The sequence below is a fragment of the Octopus bimaculoides genome, chromosome 29 (assembly GCF_046866305.1).
Source record: "Octopus bimaculoides isolate indiv1 chromosome 29, ASM4686630v1, whole genome shotgun sequence".
In the NCBI taxonomy this organism is placed as follows: Eukaryota; Metazoa; Mollusca; class Cephalopoda; order Octopoda; family Octopodidae; genus Octopus; species Octopus bimaculoides.
Window position 1 is genome coordinate 17234101 of NC_142956.1, and position 20867 is coordinate 17254967.

Below are 20867 nucleotides of genomic sequence, written 5' to 3' on the forward strand. Positions count from 1 at the left end.
TGCTTTATCTACCAACGTACTGTCAATTTGAATAGCTGGTCCCTCTGTTGGGGACCAGCGATGACAGTTACTTGTGGATATATGCATAACTGGAAGGACAAATCCCTTTTTGGCTTTAGTTAATATGTATATATCCGTGTACACTGTGGGTACATAAATGAGCTATCCATGGCTCCAATGATGTTTTACTATTTAAACGAGGTAGGACCACTAAGGATAAAGGAAGATGATGATGAAAACACAAGAAAGACCAAATCAATGTCACTTAAAATTTTTATTCATTATTCCCATTCTTTTCTTCTCTCCCAACAAATTCCTCAAAAGTCCAGCACAATCCCTCTCTCTCTTTCGGAGAGGCACAAGCACATACACAGACATGTACACACATGGCATTAACTTCCGCCTACCAAATTCAATCACAAAGCTTCGGTCGGCCCGGGGTTATAGCAAAAGACACTCGCCCAAGGTGCCCCGCGATTGGACTGAAACTGAAACCATGTAGCTGGGAAGCAAGCTTCCTAACCACACAGCCATCTCTTCAAAAATCAAAGTCATCGCTGTGTTGATATATTTGGATATATACATGATACTAAAGTTGATATTCATGAATTTCATGTTGACGTTCATGAAACTGAAGTTGATAACATCAAGCTTGAGGAATAAAGCCTGTCTTTTAGCAGACAAAATATTCATACTTATTGCTATTTTGTAATAAATTTTCATATTGATTCTGTTACACCTGTGTATGAATAGTCAAATGTCTACTTAAGATACCTTTTTGAGGGAATGATTTACCGCAGATATCACAATGATATGGCTTCTCTCCTGTATGTGTACGTTTGTGCTTAGTTAAGTAATTACTATCAAAGAATGATTTACCACAGATATCACAATGGTATGGTCTTTCTCCAGTATGAATACGTTTGTGACGAGTCAAATTACTACTTTCAGAATATGATTTACCACAGATGTCACAATGATACTGTTTCTCTCCTGTATGAGTATATGAGTAAGTTTGTGTCTTGTCAAGGTATAACTTTGAGAGAATGATTTACCACAAATATCACAACGATATGGCTTCTCTCCTGTATGAACACCTTTGTGAATAGTCAACTGACTATTACAATTGTATGATTTACCACAGATATCACAATGGTATGGCTTCTCTCCTGTATGTGTGCCAATGTGCTTAGTTAAGTAACTACTATGAGAGAATGATTTATCACAGATGTCACAATGATACGACTGTATCATTGTATGTGTATCTTTGTGTGCTGTCACGGCACCACTATGACAGAATGACGGTTTCTCACCTGTATCCGGGTTTTTCCCTTGAGTTAAATCATTCATCATGGGAGGGGAATTTCTCGTACATATCACAAAGATAGTGCTTATTTCATATCTACGATCTTGTCAATTTTCGGATCTTGTGAATTATCGGATCTTGTGAATTTTCCGAAGTCCTTTCCCCACCCTCTCATTGCTTTGTGCACCTTTTCTTTTTTTTCATATTCATTTCCTACACATTGTTTTAAACCCATTTCCGTATATTTTTTGGATTTTCATTTCCGGGTCACACAGAGGCAAGAACAGGAACGGACACACAGACACAGAGACAAGAACAAGCACACACACGGACACAGAGGCAAAAAGCGGTACGGACACACAGACACAGAAGCAAAAAGCAGCACGGACACGGAGGCTAGATTAAGCACACACGCACACGCAGACATAGAGATAAGAACAAGCACACACACAGACACGGAGGCAAAAAGCGGTACGGACACACAGACACAGAGGCTAGATTAAGCACACACGCACACGCAGACACAGAGGCATGTTTCGGACATCTTCGTGACAATTGCTGAAATGGAAGGGGGAGAAGAAAGCTAATGCGTTCTGCGTGAGTGCGTGTGCGCTTGTTCCTGTGTGTGTGTGTCTGCGTCTGTGCGTCTTTGCGTGCTTAAACACGCACACACACAGAGACATAACAAGCAGGCACACACACACACACACAGACAAGAACAGGCACGCACACACAACCTGTTAGCTTTCTTCTCCTCCTCCCGTTTTAGCAGCCGTAACGAAGGTCACGGAGATATCCGAAGTGAACCGTCGAGTCGTCACGGAAACAACCGTTCGTCTTCTGCTGCCTAGGCAACCACACTCAAATGCTGCTTATTACGTGCCATCGGCACAGTTTCGTGTCAGGCAGTAAATCTTTCCATGCTTCAATGGATTCTGACCACTGGAAACATTGACATTAAATAAATGACAGTCTCCGCTGTCTTTATGTTCATCTTTACGAGGTCGATAAATTGAGTACCAGTTGCATACTGCGGTCGATCTATTTATCTCGCCCCTCCCCACAAATTTTGGGCCTTGTTATTAGAGTAGAAAAGAATATTTGCAATCTTGATTTGTTGTGTCATTTAACTGTCTTCTTTATCTTAGTTTCTTTTTCTATTTCAGAATATCACATCCTGTTGACAGAAAAGAAATTTCTTCATTCAGATGTGCCTTTCATATTTTCATCAACTTTTATTGTTCCTCAAAAGTCCAGAACAATCCCTCTCTCTCTCTTTCGGAGAGGCACAAGCACATACACAGACATGTACACACATGGCAGTAACTTCCGCCTACCAAATTCAATCACAAAGCTTCGGTCGGCTTCGGGCTATAGCAGAAGACACTCGCCCAAGGTGCCACGTGATGGGACTGAACTTGAAACCATGTAGTCATTGCTGTGTTGATATATTTGGATATATATATGATACTAAACTTGATATTCATGAATTTCATGTTGATGTTCATGAAATAAAGCCTGTCTTTTAGCAGACAAAATATTCATAATTGTTCCTATGTTCTAATAAATTTTGATACTGATTATGTTACACCTGTATGAACAGTCAAATGTCTACTTAAGTGACCTTTTGTAGAAAATGATTTACCACAGGTGTCACAATGATATGGCTTCTCTCCTGTATGTGTATGTGTGTGTGATGTCAAAGGACTACTATTAGAGAGTGATTTACCAGAGGTATCGCAATGATATGGCTTCTCACCTGTATGAATACGCTTGTGACTGTTCAAGACACAACTTTGAGAGAAACATTTACCACAGATATCACTACTATTTAAACGAGGTAGGACCATTAAGGTTAAAGGAAGATGATGATGAAAACACAAGAAAGACCAAGTCAATGTCACTTAAAATTTTTATTCATTATTCCCATTCTTTTCTTCTCTCCCAACAAATTCCTCAAAAGTCCAGCACAATCATCCTCAGAAATCAAAGTCATTGCTGTGTTGATATATTTGGATATATATATGATACTAAACGTGATATTCATGAATTTCATGTTGACATCCATGAAATAAAGCCTGTCTTTTAGCAGACAAAATATTCATAATTGTTGCTATGTTGTAATAAATTTTCATATTGATTCTGTTACACCTGTGAATGAATAGTCAAATGTCTACTTAAGTGACCTTTTTCAGAGAATGATTTACCGCAGATATCACAATGATATGGCTTCTCTCCTGTATGAACACGTTTGTGAATAGTCAAGAGATTATTCCAAATGTATGATTTACCACAGATATCACTGGGATATGGCTTTTCTCCTGTATGAATACGCTTGTGACTATTCTAGACACCACTTTGAGAGAAAGATTTACCACAGATATCACAATGATATGGTTTTTCTCCAGTATGAATACGTATATGACACGTCAAATAACTACTTGAAGAGAAAGATTTACAATGATATGGCTTCTCTCCTGTATGTGTAAGATTGTGTTTAGTCAAATAACCACTCTAAGAGAATGATATACCACAAATATCACAATGATATGGCTTCTCTCCTGTATGTGTAAGATTGTGTTTAGTCAAATGACCACTCTAAGAGAATGATTTACCACAAATATCACAATGATAGGGCTTCTCTCCTGTATGTGTAAGATTACGTTTAGTCAAATAACCACTCTAAGAGAATGATATACCACAAATATCACAATGATAGGGCTTCTCTCCTGTATGTGTAAGATTACGTTTAGTCAAATAACCACTCTAAGAGAATGATATACCACAAATATCACAATGATATGGCTTCTCTCCTGTATGTGTAAGATTGTGTTTAGTCAAATGACCGTTCTGAGAGAATGATTTACCACAAATATCACAATGATAGGGCTTCTCTCCTGTATGTGTAAGTTTGTGTTTAGACAACTGACCGTTCTGAGAGAATGATTTACCACAAATATCACAATGATAGGGCTTCTCTCAGGTATGTGTAAGTTTGTGTTTAGTCAAATGACCGTTCTGAGAGAATGATTTACCACAAATATCACAATGATAGGGCTTCTCTCCTGTATGTGTAAGATTGTGTTTAGACAACTGACCATTCTGAGAGAATGATTTACCACAAATATCACAATGATATGGCTTCTCTCCTGTATGTGTAAGTTTGTGTTTAGTTAAATTACCATTCCGAGAGAAAGATTTACCACAAATATCACAATGATAGGGTTTCTCTCCTGTATGCATAAGTTTGTGTCTAGTGAAGGTACCAATTAGAGAAAATGATTTACCACAGATGTCACAATGATAGGGCTTCTCTCCTGTATGTGTGCGGATGTGCTTAGTTAAGTAACTACTCTCAGAGAATGATTTACCACAGATTTTGCAATGATATGGCTTCTCTCCTGTATGTATACGTTTGTGTTCAGGCAAGTCACAACTTCTAGAGAATGATTTACCACATATGTCACAATGATATGGCTTCTCTCCTGTATGAACACGTTTGTGAATAGTCAACTGACTATTCCAAGTGTATGATTTACCACAGATATTACAATGATATGGCTTCTCTCTTGTATAAGGGTTTTTTGGTGTAGTTAAATGATTCATCGTGAGAGAATAATTCGTCATACATATCACAAAGATAGCATTTTTTTCATTTCTATGAATATATTTTTGTTCAGTTGAGTCTCTATTTTCACGGAATAATTTAATGTTGTTTCTTTATCTGAGATCTTATTTAATATGTAAATCAGGATGTGAAAACTGTCCACTCCTTTGTAAAGTTATCCAAGCTTAATTAACCTGTAAAGCAATCACCTCCTCTATATTCCAGACAGCAAAGACTTGAAACTGTTGCTGTTAATTCCATCGTCCAGAAGAAATATTTCACAGTATTTTGTCATAGACTTTCTTCAGATAAAGAGGTTGATGTATTGATGAATGCTCCTTATAAATATATCGTCTTCCTTTAGTCAATAAAAGTTGATGAAAATATCAAAGGCACATCTGAATGAAGAAATTTCTTTTCTGTCAACAGGATGTGATATTCTGAAATAGAAAAAGAAACTAAGATAAAGAAGACAGTTAAATGACATAACAAATCAAGATTGCAAACCTTTTTTTTCTACTCTAATAACAAGGCCCAAAATTTGTGGGGAGGGGCGAGACAATTAGATCGACTCCTGTATGAAACTGGTACTCAGTTTATCGACCTCGTAAAGATGAAACACAAAACTCGTAAAGATGTACATAAAGACAGACGACACTGTCATTTATTTAATGTGGATTACATAAGAATGAAAAATCAAAGAACTTTCAAAACAATAATAAACGATGTGGTAACGCTGTCTGGACAAAAAACATTTTAGTCAATGTGTATTAAAACAATATCTTTTACATACCTACTAAAATGACTGGATATATAGATCACAGGATGTACAAGACCTACGCTGCAAAACAGTTTTGTTCTTTAGCAATTTTTCACACCAAAATGTTAAGTGCTTAACAAGTAGACTTCGATTTCTTGTGGAGAGAGAGAAGGAGAGAGTGAATGAGCAAAGGTATGTTTTGTCTTCACACCCTGAACTGCTTTATCTACCAACGTACTGTCAATTTGAATAGCTGGTCCCTCTGTTGGGGACCAGCGATGACAGTTACTTGTGGATATATGCATAACTGGAAGGACAAATCCCTTTTTGGCTTTAGTTAATATGTATATATCCGTGTACACTGTGGGTACATAAATGAGCTATCCATGGCTCCAATGATGTTTTACTATTTAAACGAGGTAGGACCACTAAGGATAAAGGAAGATGATGATGAAAACACAAGAAAGACCAAATCAATGTCACTTAAAATTTTTATTCATTATTCCCATTCTTTTCTTCTCTCCCAACAAATTCCTCAAAAGTCCAGAACAATCCCTCTCTCTCTTTCGGAGAGGCACAAGCACATACACAGACATGTACACACATGGCATTAACTTCCGCCTACCAAATTCAATCACAAAGCTTCGGTCGGCCCGGGGTTATAGCAAAAGACACTCGCCCAAGGTGCCCCGCGATTGGACTGAAACTGAAACCATGTAGCTGGGAAGCAAGCTTCCTAACCACACAGCCATCTCTTCAAAAATCAAAGTCATCGCTGTGTTGATATATTTGGATATATACATGATACTAAAGTTGATATTCATGAATTTCATGTTGACGTTCATGAAACTGAAGTTGATAACATCAAGCTTGAGGAATAAAGCCTGTCTTTTAGCAGACAAAATATTCATACTTATTGCTATTTTGTAATAAATTTTCATATTGATTCTGTTACACCTGTGTATGAATAGTCAAATGTCTACTTAAGTTACCTTTTTGAGGGAATGATTTACCACAGTTGTCACAATGATATGGCTTCTCTCCTGTATGGACACGTTTGTGAATAGTCAACTGACTATGTCCAGAGAATGATTTACCGCAGATATCACAATGACATGGCTTCTCTCCTGTATGTGTACGTTTGTGCTTAGTTAAGTAATTACTATCAAAGAATGATTTACCACAGATATCACAATGGTATGGTCTTTCTCCAGTATGAATACGTTTGTGACGAGTCAAATGACTACTTTCAGAATATGATTTACCACAGATGTCACAATGATACTGTTTCTCTCCTGTATGAGTAAGTTTGTGTCTTGTCAACGTATAACTTTGAGAGAATGATTTACCACAAATATCGCAATGATATGGCTTCTCTCCTGTATGTGTAAGTTTGTGTTTAGTCAAATGACCATTTTGAGAGAATGATTTACCACAAATATCACAACGATATGGCTTCTCTCCTGTATGAACACCTTTGTGAATAGTCAACTGACTATTATAAGAATATGATAAACCACAGATATTACAATGATATGGCTTCTCTCCTGTATGTGTAAGATTGTGTTTAGTCAAATGACCACTTTGAGAGAATGATTTACCACAGATATTACAACGATATGGCTTCTCTCCTGTATGCGTAAATTTGTGTTTAGTCAAGGTGCTAGTTAGAGAGAATGATTTACCACATATATCACAATGATATGGCTTCTCTCCTGTATGTCTACGTCTGTGCTTAGTTAAGTCACTATTTTCGAAGAATGATTTACCACAGATATCACAATGATATGGCTTATCTCCTCTATGTCTACGTTTGTGCTTAGTTAAGTAAATACTATCACAGAATGATTTACCACAAATATCACAACGATATGGCTTCTCTCCTGTATGTCTAAGCTTGTGTCTAGTCAACGTAGAACTCTCAGAGAATGATTTACCACAAATGTCACAATGATATGGCTTCTCTCCTGTATGAACACCTTTGTGAATAGTCAACTGACTATTACAATTGTATGATTTACCACAGATTTCACAATGGTATGGCTTCTCACCTGTATGTGTAAGTTTGTGTTTAGTCAAGTTACTAGTTAGAGAGAATGATTTACCACAAATATCACAATGATAGGGCTTCACTCCTGCATGCGTAACTTTGTGTTTAGTCAAGGTACTAGTTAGAGAGAATGATTTACCACAAATGTCACAATGATAGGGCTTCTCTCCCGTATGTGTGCGAATGTGCTTAGTTAAGTAACTACTATGAGAGAATGATTTATCACAGATGTCACAATGACATGGCTTCTCTCCTGTATGAACGCGTTTGTGAATAGTCAACTGAGTATTTCCAGAGAATGATTTACCGCAGATATCACAATGATATGGCTTCTCTCCTGTATGTGTACGTTTGTGTTTAGTTAAGTTACTACTTTGAGAGAATGATTTACCACAGGTATTGCAATGATATGGTCTTTCTTCAGTATGAATACGTTTGTGGCCAGTCAAATGACGACTTTCAGAGAATGATTTATCACAAATATCACAATGGTATGGCTTCTCACCTGTATGTCTACGTTTGTGCTTAGTTAAGTAACTACTACGAGAGAATGATTTACCACAGACATCGCAATGATACGACTTCTCTCCTGTATGTGTATCTTTGTGTGCTGTCACGGCACCACTATGACAGAATGACGGTTTCTCACCTGTATTGGGGTTTTTCCCTTGAGTTAAATCATTCATCATGGGAGGGGAATTTCTCATACATATCACAAAGATAGTGCTTATTTCATTTCTAAGAGTTTGTTTGTGTTCAGTTGTGTTGCTATTTTCAGGAAATAATTGAATGCCGTTTCTTTCCTCTGAGATTTTGTTTAATATGTAAGTCAGGAGGTGAAGACTATCCACGCCTTTGTAAAGTTATCCAAGCTTAATTAACCTGTAAAGCAATCACCTGCTCTATATTGCAGACAGCAAAGACTTGAAATTGTTGCTGCTAATTCCATCGTCCAGAAGAAATATTTCGCAGTATTTTGTCATAGACTTTCTTCATATAAGGAGGTTGACGTATTGATGAATGCTCCTTATAAATATATCGTCTTCGTTTAGTCAATAAAAGTTGATGAAAATATCAAAGGCACATCTGAATGAAGAAATTTCTTTTCTGTCAACAGGATGTGATATTCTGAAATAGAAAAAGAAACTAAGATAAAGAAGACAGTTAATTGACATAACAAATCAAGATTGCAAATATTCTTTTCTACTCTAATAACAAGGCCCAAAATTTGTGGGGAGGGGCGAGACAATTAGATCGACTCCTGTATGAAACTGGTACTCAGTTTATCGACCTCGTAAAGATGAACATAAAGACAGCGGAGACTGTCATTTATTTAATGTCAATGTTTCCAGTGGTCAGAATCCATTGAAGCATGGAAAGATTTACTGCCTGACACGAAACTGTGCCGATGGCACGTAATAAGCAGCATTTGAGTGTGGTTGACTAGGCAGCAGAAGACGAACGGTTGTTTCCGTGACGACTCGACGGTTCACTTCGGATATCTCCGTGACCTTCGTTACGGCTGCTAAAACGGGAGGAGGAGAAGAAAGCTAACGGGTTGTGTGTGCGTGCCTGTTCTTGTCTGTGTGTGGGCGTGCTTGTTCTTGCCTCTGTGTCTGCGTGTGCGTGTGTGCTTGTTCTTGCCTCTGTGTCTGCGTGTGCGTGTTCTTGCATCTGTGTGACCCGGAAATGAAAATCCAAAAAATATACGGAAATGGGTTTAAAACAATGTGTAGGAAACGATTATGAAAAAAGAAAGGTGCACAAAGCAATAAGAGGGTGGGGAAATGATGTTATAAGAGAAAAGAAATTCAGTTAATAAAAGTTATAGAATCGAGGGATTTTTGTGTCTCATAACTTTCTTTCTCCTTTTGTCCCCTAATGGTTGCTGTCACTGCGTTTTCACCTACTCCCTTCTTCGATAATAGAATTCGTTGGAAGTCTGTGATATCTATTCTAGCTATTGGTGAAATAGAAGAGGTTAGAAGAGTCAAGTGGCGAAGGCATTCTATTGCTTAGCTAAGGCATCTGGCAAATTTAACCGCTGTCACAGAAAAACTATTGTTTTCACATAAGAAAAGATCTTTTGAAGTGTTAATTGAAATTTGGCTATCTTTTTTTAAGAAATGCACTTTTGAAGGGGAGGTGCGAAAGTGCATCAGCCCCTTTCTTCACACGTATTTTAAGATGACATTTTATAGAGTGTGGAATACATAAGAATGAAAAATCAAAGAACTTTGAAAACGAAGTGGTAACAAACCATTTTAGTCAATGTGTATTAAAACAATATCTTTTACATACCTACTAAAATGACTGGATATATAGATCACAGGATGTATAAGACCTAAGCTGCAAAACAGTTTTGTTCTTTAGCAATGTTTCACGCCAAAATTTTAACTGCGAAACTCTCATTCTACTAATTAATTACGCCGTTTTTCTCTCCATTTTACCAATTAATTTGCTTTATCTCACATCTAACTATCGATCATCAATTTTTATAAACAATCGATAATATGAAACCACAATGATCATTAATGTTATTTCGGCAATTTTTGTCAATTTACCGTTTTATCAGTGGCTTATAAAGAACAGGACAATACATATTAATGTTGTATTCTTCAATCGGTTTCCTCTCATTCTACTAATTAGTTACGCCGTTTTTCTCTCATTTTACCAATTAATTTCCTTTATATCACATCTGACTATCGATCATCAGTTTTCATAAACAACATATAAACATTACATTTTTCAAGTTATTTAAGACCAGCAAATATATTTTCCTAATTATGTCTTCGCTTCGAAAAATAATTACTGTAACAACGAGAGGTTGGCATAATTCTATTGCTTACGTCATTATTAGTCGTATTACTATCACCATTACAACCTGGAAGAAAATATTTCCTCAACTTACCACATTCGGATATAAACAGTCGAGTCAGTGATAACGCCCTTAATTAAGAAATTAATTGGACCTTCGTTCAAGTATTGTACAAATTATTTCCCTTGAAGCGATTGTATTTCTTCAATTCTCGACTGTTTGGATCCATTCCAGTTTTTGTATTTATCCTGTTCTGTCAAGAACTTGCCTTCCACTTAATTCCAATTTTCACCAGATTATTCTAGCAAAGTCTATTAATATATTCTACTGGCAGCTTCTTCAGACTCGCATCGCTCCAATTAAATGAAATGCAATGAATAAAAAACTTTCTTCATCTCATTTCTTTATTCCTGTCGTCATTTCATTAATCTCTACCTTTTCTCTTTTTCCCTTTTTGACTCTGATGAAAGAATATTCGTTTTCCACATACTTACTAACACCTTGGAGGCTGGTTAATATTTTTTTTTGTTTTTTTTTCCCCTCTTTTGGTCTCGGCTGAGGATCTTTCTATCGATACTAGCGTCTTGGATATAACTTTGGGGCCCTAGTAATCCATTACGGCACTTACCTAGCGTACTTAGTTATGTACATCACCTGTAAACTAAATCCCTATGTTATAGGTATTTCTTGCTTTATTGTGGTGCTAACTTCATTTCACTACCATAAAATATAAAGATGATGATAATGAAAACACAACAAAGACAAAATCAATATCACTTAAAACTTTTATTCATTATTTTCTAACAAATTCCTCAAAAATCCAGCACGATCATCTTCAGAAATCAAAGTCATCTCTGTGTTGATGTCTTTAGATATATACATATTAATGAAGTTGAGATTCATTGATTTCATGTCAAGCTTGAAGAATAATAAACCCTGTCTTTTAGCAGACAAAATATTCATAATTGTTGTCCTGTTGTAATAAATTTTGATAGTGATCCTGTTACAGTTGTGTATGAATACTCACATGTGTACGTAAGAGGCCATTTTGAAAGAATGATTTACCGCAGATTTTGCAATGATATGGTTCTCCTCCTGTTTGAATGTGTTTGTTACTATTGCTAGAGAATGAATCACAAGATATCAGAATAATATGGCCCCTTCTTTCTATGGGTACGTTTGTGTTTAGACAAGACCCCACTTTGGGAGAATGATTTGCCACAGATATCACAATGATACGTCTTCTCTCCTGTATGAATACGTTTGTGACTATTCAAATGGCTACTTGAAAAGAATGATTTATCACAGATATTACAATGATAGGGCTTCTCTCCTGTATGTATTCGTTTGTGTTCAGGAAAGTCACCACTTCTAGAGAATGATTTACCACATATGTCACAATGATATGGCTTCTCTCCTGTATGAACGTTTGTGAATAGTCAACTGACTATTCCAACTGTATGATTTACCACAGATATTACAATGATATGGCTTCTCTCTTGTATAAGGGTTTTTTGGTGTAGTTAAATGATTCATCATGAGAGAATAATTCGTCATACATATCACAAAGATAGCATTTTTTTCATTTCTATGAATATATTTTTGTTCAGTTGAGTCTCTATTTTCAGGGAATAATTTAATGTTGTCTCTTTTATCTGAGATCTTGTTTAATATGTAAATCAGGATGTGAAAACTGTCCACTCCTTTGTAAAGTTATCCAAGCTTAATTAACCTGTAAAGCAATCACCTCCTCTATATTCCAGACAGCAAAGACTTGAAACTGTTGCTGTTAATTCCATCGTCCAGAAGAAATATTTCGCAGTATTTTGTCATAGACTTTCTTCAGATAAAGAGGTTGATGTATTGATGAATGCTCCTTATAAATATATCGTCTTCCTTTAGTCAATAAAAGTTGATGAAAATATCAAAGGCACATCTGAATGAAGAAATTTCTTTTCTGTCAACAGGATGTGATATTCTGAAATAGAAAAAGAAACTAAGATAAAGAAGACAGTTAAATGACATAATAAATCAAGATTGCAAATATTCTTTTCTAATCTAGGCACAAGGCCCAAAATTTGTGGGGAGGGGCGAGACAATTAGATCGACTCCAGTATGAAACTGGTACTCAGTTTATCGACCTCGTAAAGATGAAACACAAAACTCGTAAAGATGTACATAAAGACAGACGACACTGTCATTTATTTAATGTGGATTACATAAGAATGAAAAATCAAAGAACTTTCAAAACAATAATAAACGAAGTGGTAACGATGTCTGGACAAAAAACATTTTAGTCAATGTGTATTAAAACAATATCATTTACATACCTACTAAAATGACTGGATATATAGATCACAGGATGTATAAGACCTACGCTGCAAAACAGTTTTGTTCTTTAGCAATTTTTCACACCAACATTTTAAGTACTTAACAAGTAGACTTCGATTTCTTGTGGAGAGAGAGAAGGAGAGAGTGAATGAGCAAAGGTATGTTTTGTCTTCACACCCTGAACTGCTTTATCTACCAACGTACTGTCAATTTGAATAGCTGGTCCCTCTGTTGGGGACCAGCGATGACAGTTACTTGTGGATATATGCATAACTGGAAGGACAAATCCCTTTTTGGCTTTAGTTAATATGTATATATCCGTGTACACTGTGGGTACATAAATGAGCTATCCATGGCTCCAATTGATGTTTTACTATTTAAACGAGGTAGGACCACTAAGGATAAAGGAAGATGATGATGAAAACACAAGAAAGACCAAATCAATGTCACTTAAAATTTTTATTCATTATTCCCATTCTTTTCTTCTCTCCCAACAAATTCCTCAAAAGTCCAGAACAATCCCTCTCTCTCTTTCGGAGAGACACAAGCACATACACAGACATGTACACACACGGCAGTAACTTCCGCCTACCAAATTCAGTCACAAAGCTTCGGTCGGCTTGGGGCTATAGCAGAAGACACTCACCCAAGGTGCCACGTGATGGGACTGAACTTGAAACCATGTAGTCATCGCTGTGTTGATATATTTGGATATATATATGATACTAAACTTGATATTCATGAATTTCATGTTGATGTTCATGAAATAAAGCCTGTCTTTTAGCAGACAAAATATTCATAATTGTTCCTACGTTCTAATAAATTTTGATACTGATTATGTTACACCTGTATGAATAGTCAAATGTCTACTTAAGTGACCCTTTTCAGAGAACGATTCACCGCAGATATCACAATATGGCTTCTCGCCTGTATGTGTAAGTTTGTGACTATTCAAGACGCCAATTTGAGGGAATGATTTATCAGATATCACAATAAAATGGCTTCTCTTTTGTATGCTTAAGTTTGTGTCTAGTTAAGCCACTACTTCCAGAGAATGATTTACCACAGATATCACAATGATATGGCTTCTCTCCTGTATGTACACGTTTGTGTTCAGTCAAGTTACTACTCTGAGAGAATGATTTACCACAGATATCACAATGATATGGCTTCTCTCCTGTATGCGTACGCTTGTGTATAGTCAAGTGACTACTTTCAAAGAATGATTTACCACAAATATCACAATGATATGGCTTCTCTCCGGTATGTCTACGTTTGTGTTTAGTCAAGGTACTACTATCAGAGAATGATTTTCCACAGATATCACAACGATATGGGTTCTCCCCTGTATGTGTACGCTTGTGACTATTCAAGACGCCAATTTGAGAGAATGATTTACCACAGATATCACAATGATATGGCCTCTCTCCGGTATGTGTAAGTTTGTGTCTAGTCAAGGTACTACTATCAGAGAATGATTTTCCACAGGTAATGCAAAGAAATGGGTTCTCACCTGTATGCGTATATTTGTGTCTAGTCAAGTTCCCAGCATGAAAGAATGATTTACCACAGATATCACAATGATATGGCTTCTGCCCTGTATGTGTACGCTTGTGTTTAGTTAAGGCAACACTTTTAGAGAATGATTTACTGCAGATATTACAATGATAAGGTTTCTCTCTTGTATAAGGGTTTTTTGGTGTAGTTAAATGATTCATCATGAGAGAATAATTCGTCATACATATCACAAAGATAGCATTTTTTTCATTTCTATGAATATATTTTTGTTCAGTTGAGTCTCTATTTTCAGGCAATAATTTAATGTTGCTTCTTTTATCTGAGATCTTGTTTAATATGTAAATCAGGATGTGAAAACTGTCCACTCCTTTGTAAAGTTATCCAAGCTTAATTAACCTGTAAAGCAATCATCTCCTCTATATTCCAGACAGCAAAGACTTGAAATTGTTGCTGCTAATTCCATCATGCAGAAGAAATATTTTGCCATATTTTTTTCAGAAATTTTCTTTGTATAAAAAGATCGAAGTATTGATGAATGCTCTTTATAAATATATCGGCTTCCTTTAGTTGATGAAAGTTAATAAAAATATCAGAGGCACATCTGAATGAAGTAATTTCTTTTATGTGAACAGGATGTAATATTCTGAAATAGGAAATGAAACAGTAAGATAAAGCGGATAGTTAACGACATAGCAATTCAACATTGCAAATATTGTTTTCTACTCTAGGCACACAGCCTGAAATTTGGGGGAAGAGGGCCAGTCAATTAGATCGACCCTCTCTGTCTCTGGCTTAGTGAAGTTCTTCACCTTCCAGCTCAGAAGGAAAATAGGGTTAGAGAGAAAATGCCGGTCCACGAAAATGTTTCAAAATCGATGGAAGAATGTTGCACGAATGTTGCGTATGGATGGGACCGCTTGAATACAAAGCAGGATGGACCCAAAGTATCAGTGCTGAGGCGGGACCCGTGGCGTCCGAGCATATCCCGCCTCCCTACTCCATGCTGTAAGGTTGTCTTGTATATTTAATCATACGATATATCTGGCCTCATATCAGATTGCACTGTCCCCTCTTCGCTGTCCCCTTGTAGGAAATACAAAATTGGCGAAATGCTTAGCGGTATTTCGCCTGTCTTTCTGTTCCGGGTACAAATTCCCATGAGGCCGAATTTGCCTTTCATCCTTTCGGGGTCGCATTGAGGTCGATCTAATCGACTTAATCCCTTCCCCCAAAGTCGAGCACTTGTGCTTCCGGTAGAATGGATTATCATCGTCATTGTTTCATTCTCTCGGCGGCAAGCTGAAATAAGACCAGACCGAATTTACCTTTCATCCTTTTCGAGAAATACTAAGTTCCCTTTAATCGACTTCCCACTCCAACGAAACATTGCTGGCCCTGGGCCAAAATATGAAACCACAATCATCATTAATGTTATTTCGGCAATCTTTGTCAACTGACCGTTTTATCAGTGGCTTATAAAGAACAGGACAATACATATTAATGTTGTATTCTTCAATCGGTTTCCTCTCATTCTACTAATTAATTACGCCGTTTTTCTCTCATTTTACCAATTAATTTCCTTTATATCACATCTGACTATCGATCATCAGTTTTCATAAACAACAGATAAACATTACATTTTTCAATTTATTTAGGACCAGCAAATATATTTTCCTAATTATGTCTTCGCTTCGAAAAATAATTACTGTAACAACGAGAGGTTGGCATAATTCTATTGCTTACGTCATTATTAGTCGTATTACTATCACCATTACGACCTGGAAGAAAATATTTCCTCAACTTACCACATTCAGATATAAACAGTCGAGTCAGTGATAACGCCCTTAATTAAGAAATTAATTGGACCTTCGTTCAAGTATTGTACAAATTATTTCCCTTGATGCGATTGTATTTCTTCAATTCTCGACTGTTTGGATCCATTCCAGTTTTTGTATTTATCCTGTTCTGTCAAGAACTTGCCTTCCACTTAATTCCAATTTTCACCAGATTATTCTAGCAAAGTCTATTAATATATTCTACTGGCAGCTTCTTCAGACTCGCATCGCTCCAATTAAATGAAATGCAATGAATAAAAAACTTTCTTCATCTCATTTCTTTATTCCTGTTGTCATTTCATTAATCTCTACCTTTTTCTTTTTGACTCTGATGAAAGAATATCCCAAAACCAGCTGTAATACTTTGAATCTTTGGTAAATTTTCAGATTAACCCCCGCACGACTTTCACTAGTGTGTTAGGGTCATGGTTTTAGCAATGGCTCGATAACGAGCGGCGGTGAATATAAAGATCCTCACCCGGGAACGAAATAAAAAGATTCCATTTTCAGTGATAACTTACGGTAAAACGTATATATACGTATATATATATTGATTTTTTTTAATGGAATCTCACGTTTCTGGTTCTGGACGATCCGATTCTCCAAAAAAATTTTCAATAAATTTCACTTGCACCAACGACTCACCCCTTCTTATTTTTCACTTTTCCTGGAACCTTTTTTTTTTTTGCCGAATTACGTAGCAAAATACGAAAATTACGATTCTGAAAAACTTGATACCTCTGCAATTATTTCTACTCAATTCCTCACCTTTATCATCATCGTTTAACGTCCGTTTTCCATGCTAGCATGGGTTGGACGATTTGACTGAGGACTGATGAAACCAGATGGCTACACCAGGCTCCAAACTGATTTGGCAGAGTTTCTACAGCTGGATGCCCTTCCTAACGCCAACTACTCCGAGAGTGTACTGGGTGCTTTTACGTGTCACCCGAACGAGGGCCAGTCAGGAGCTGCTACACCAGTCATTGGGTATGACACCTTCATGAATCACCTGGATCACAATATGGGGGACTAGACTATAGCCGACACTTCCAGATATTTTAAGCACCTCTGCGGTGACTCCTGAAGGGTCTGGGGCTTTCCCTGTCTTCACACCCTGAACTGCTTTATCTACCAACGTACTGTCAATTTGAATAGCTGGTCCCTCTGTTGGGGACCAGCGATGACAGTTACTTGTGGATATATGCATAACTGGAAGGACAAATCCCTTTTTGGCTTTAGTTAATATGTATATATCCGTGTACACTGTGGGTACATAAATGAGCTATCCATGGCTCTACACTGATGTTTTACGATTTAAACGAGGTAGGACCACAAAGGTTAAAGGATGATGATGATGAAAACACAAGAAAGACCAAATCAATGTCACTTAAAATTTTTATTCATTATTCCGATTCTTTTCTTCTCTCCCAACAAATTCCTCAAAAGTCCAGCACAATCCTCTTCAAAAATCAAAGTCATTGCTGTGTTGATATATTTGGATATATACATGATACTAAATTTGATATTCATGAATTTCATGTTGACGTTCATGAAATAAAGCCTGTCTTTTAGCAGACAAAATATTTATAATTGTTGCTATGTTGTAATAAATTTTGATATTGATTCTGTTACACCTGTATGAATAGTCAAATGTCTACTTAAGTGACCTTCTTGAGGGAATGATTTACCACAGATATCACACTGATATGGCTTCTCTCCTGTATGTGTACATTTGTCACTAGTCAAATGACTATTTGTAGAGAATGATTTCCCACAGATATCACAATGATATGGTTTTTCTTTTGTATGTGTAAGATTGTGTTTATTCAAGTTACTTCTGTGAGAGAATGATTTACCACAGATGTCACAATGATATGGCTTCTCTCCTGTATGTGTACGTTTGTGTGATGTCAAAGCACTACTATTAGAGAGTGATTTACCACAGGTATCACAATATGGCTTCTCACCTGTATGAATACGCTTGTGACTATTCAAGACGCAACTTTGAGAGAAAGATTTACCACAGATATCACAATGATATGGTTTTTCTCCAGTATGAATACGTATGTGAATAGTCAACTGACTATTATAAGAGTATGATTTACCACAAATATCACAATGATATGATTTCTGGCCTGTATGTGTAAGATTGTGTTTAGTCAACTGACCGTTCTGAGAGAATGATTTACCACAGATATCACAATGATATGGTCTTTCTCCAGTATGAATACGTTTGTGACAAGTCAAATGACTACTTGAAGAGAATGATTTACCACAGATATCACAATGATGTGGTTTCTCTCCTGTATGTGTATGTTTGTGCTTAGTTAAGTAAATACTATCACAGAATGATTTAGCACAAATATCACAATGATATGATTTCTGGCCTGTATGTGTAAGATTGTGCTTAGTCAACTGACTGTTCTGAGAGAATGATTTACCACAAATGTCACAAAGATACGGCTTCTCTCCTGTATGTGTATGTCTGTGTTTATTTAAGTTAAATCTAAGAGAGAATGAGTTACCACAGATATCACAATGATATGGCCTCTCTCCTGTATGAATGCGTTTGTGTCTAGTTAAGTCATTACTTTCGGAGAAAGATTTACCACAAATATCACAACGATATGGCTTCTCTCCCGTATGTCTATGCTTGTGCTTAGTTAAGTAAATACTTTCAGAGAATGATTTACCACAAATATCACAATGATATGGCTTCTCTCCTGTATGTCTATGCTTGTGTCTAGTCAACGTATCATTTTGAGAGAATGATTTACCACAAATATCACAACGATATGGCTTCTCTCCTGTATGTGTAAGTTTGTGTTTAGACAACTGACCATTCTGGGAGAATGATTTACCACAAATATCACGATATGGCTTCTCTCCTGTATGTGTAAGTTTGTGTTTAGACAACTGACCATTCTGGGAGAATGATTTACCACAAATATCACAATGATATGGCTTCTCTCCTGTATGTGTAAGTTTGTGTTTAGACAACTGACCATTCTGGGAGAATGATTTACCACAAATATCACAATGATATGGCTTCTCTCCTGTATGTATAAGTTTGTGTGTAGTGAAGATACCAATTAGAGAAAATGATTTACCACAGATATCACAATGATAGGGCTTCTCTCCTGTATGTATACGTTTGTGTTCAGGCAAGTCACCACTTCTGGAAAATGATTTACCACATATGTCACAATGATATGGCTTCTCTCCTGTATGAACACGTTTGTGAATAGTCAACTGACTATTCCAAGTGTATGATTTACCACAGATATTACAATAATATGGCTTCTCTCCTGTATGCATAAGTTTGTGTCTAGTTAAGCCACCACTTTTAGAGAATGATTTACTACAGATATTACAGTGATATGGCTTCTCTCCTGTATGTGTACGCTTGTGTTTAGTTAAGGCACCACTTTGAGAGAATGATTTACCACAGATATCACAATGATATGGCTTCTCTCCTGTATGTGTACGCTTGTGTTTAGTTAAGACACCACTTTGAGAGAATGATTTACCACAGATATCACAATGATATGGCTTCTCTCCTGTATGAACACGTTTGTGAATAGTCAACTGACTCTGATATGAGTATGATTCACCACAGATATCACAATGATATGGTTTCTCTCCAGTATGTCTACGTATGTGTATAGTGAAAACACCACTTTTAGCGAATGATTTACTGCAGATATTACAATGATATGGCTTCTCTCTTGTATAAAGTTTTTTTGGTGTAGTTAAATGATTCATCGTGAGAGAATAATTCGTCATACATATCAAAATGATAGTATTTTTTTCATTTCTATGGATATATTTTTGTTCAGTTGAGTCTCTATTTTCAGGGAATAATTTAATGTTGTTTCTTTTATCTGAGATCTTGTTTAATATGTAAATCAGGATGTGAAAACTGTCCACTCCTTTGTAAAGTTATCCAAGCTTAATTAACCTGTAAAGCAATCATCTCCTCTATATTCCAGACAGCAAAGACTTGAAATTGTTGCTGTTAATTCCATCGTCCAGAAGAAATATTTTGCCATATTTTTTTCATAGATTTTGTTTCTATAAAAAGGTCGAAGTATTGATGAATGCTCTTTATAAATATATCGGCTTCCTTTAGTTGATGAAAGTTAATAAAAATATCAGAGGCACATCTGAATGAAGTAATTTCTTTTATGGGAACAGGATGTAATATTCTGAAATAGGAAAAGAAACAGTAAGATAAAGCGGATAGTTAACGACATAGCAATTCAACATTGCAAATATTGTTTTCTACTCTAGGCACACAGCCTGAAATTTGGGGGGAGAGGGCCAGTCAATTAGATCGACCCTCTCTGTCTCTGGCTTAGTGAAGTTCTTCACCTTCCAGCTCAGAAGGAAAATAGGGTTAGAGAGAAAATGCCGGTCCACGAAAATGTTTCAAAATCGATGGAAGAATGTTGCACGAATGTTGCGTATGGATGGGACCGCTTGAATACAAAGTAGGATGAACCCTAAGTCTCAGTGGTGAGGCGGGACCTGTGGCGTCCGAGCATATCCCGCCTCCCTACTCCATGCTGTAAGGTTGTCTTGTATATTTAATCATACGATATATCTGGCCTCATATCAGATTGCACTGTCCCCTCTT

General features: G+C 36.5%; 3 protein-coding genes across 6 annotated transcripts; all 3 read right to left on the reverse strand.

Moving 5' to 3' along the window:
• Positions 1-3200: 3200 nt before the first annotated feature.
• Positions 3201-11182, reverse strand: LOC149130388 (uncharacterized). 4 transcript variants are annotated; one of them, XR_016239058.1, is made up of 3 exons: positions 10635-11182; positions 5707-8851; positions 3201-5353 (listed from the first exon to the last, which is right to left on the reverse strand). XR_016239058.1 is itself a non-coding variant. In XM_089345577.1 (3 exons), exons 2-3 carry the CDS (start codon positions 8428-8430, stop codon positions 5274-5276), a joined length of 1845 nt encoding a protein of 614 aa, XP_089201703.1. In that variant the 5' UTR covers positions 8431-8851; positions 10635-11182; the 3' UTR covers positions 3201-5273. The 4 variants fall into 4 exon arrangements, 2 of the variants coding, with proteins under 2 accessions (XP_089201703.1, XP_089201705.1); XR_016239059.1 differs by having other exon boundaries at positions 10288-11182; XM_089345577.1 differs by having other exon boundaries at positions 6666-8851.
• A 126-nt stretch (positions 11183-11308) lies between these two features.
• Positions 11309-11980, reverse strand: LOC149130389 (uncharacterized; the record flags this gene model as incomplete). Its single annotated transcript, XM_089345720.1, has 1 exon — positions 11309-11980. A coding segment is annotated over one exon (306 nt), but the record flags the coding sequence as incomplete, so codon positions are not given.
• Positions 11981-17605: 5625 nt separating this feature from the next.
• LOC149130390 (uncharacterized) lies at positions 17606-20857 on the reverse strand. The gene has a single exon (XM_089345576.1). It carries the CDS (start codon positions 20012-20014, stop codon positions 17825-17827), a length of 2190 nt encoding a protein of 729 aa, XP_089201702.1. The 5' UTR covers positions 20015-20857; the 3' UTR covers positions 17606-17824.
• Between the last annotated feature and the right edge of the window lie 10 nt (positions 20858-20867).

Bases quoted from the DNA above. Each gene is read 5' to 3' on its own strand.
- LOC149130388 (XM_089345577.1), bottom strand. From the start codon at position 8,430: ATGAGAAATTCCCCTCCCATGATGAATGATTTAACTCAAGGGAAAAAC. The intron at 5,354-6,665 runs GTAACTTAAGTA...TTTCTATTTCAG, and splicing joins TAAATCATTCCCTCAAAAAG to AATATCACATCCTGTTGACA.
- LOC149130390 (XM_089345576.1), bottom strand. From the start codon at position 20,014: ATGACGAATTATTCTCTCACGATGAATCATTTAACTACACCAAAAAAA.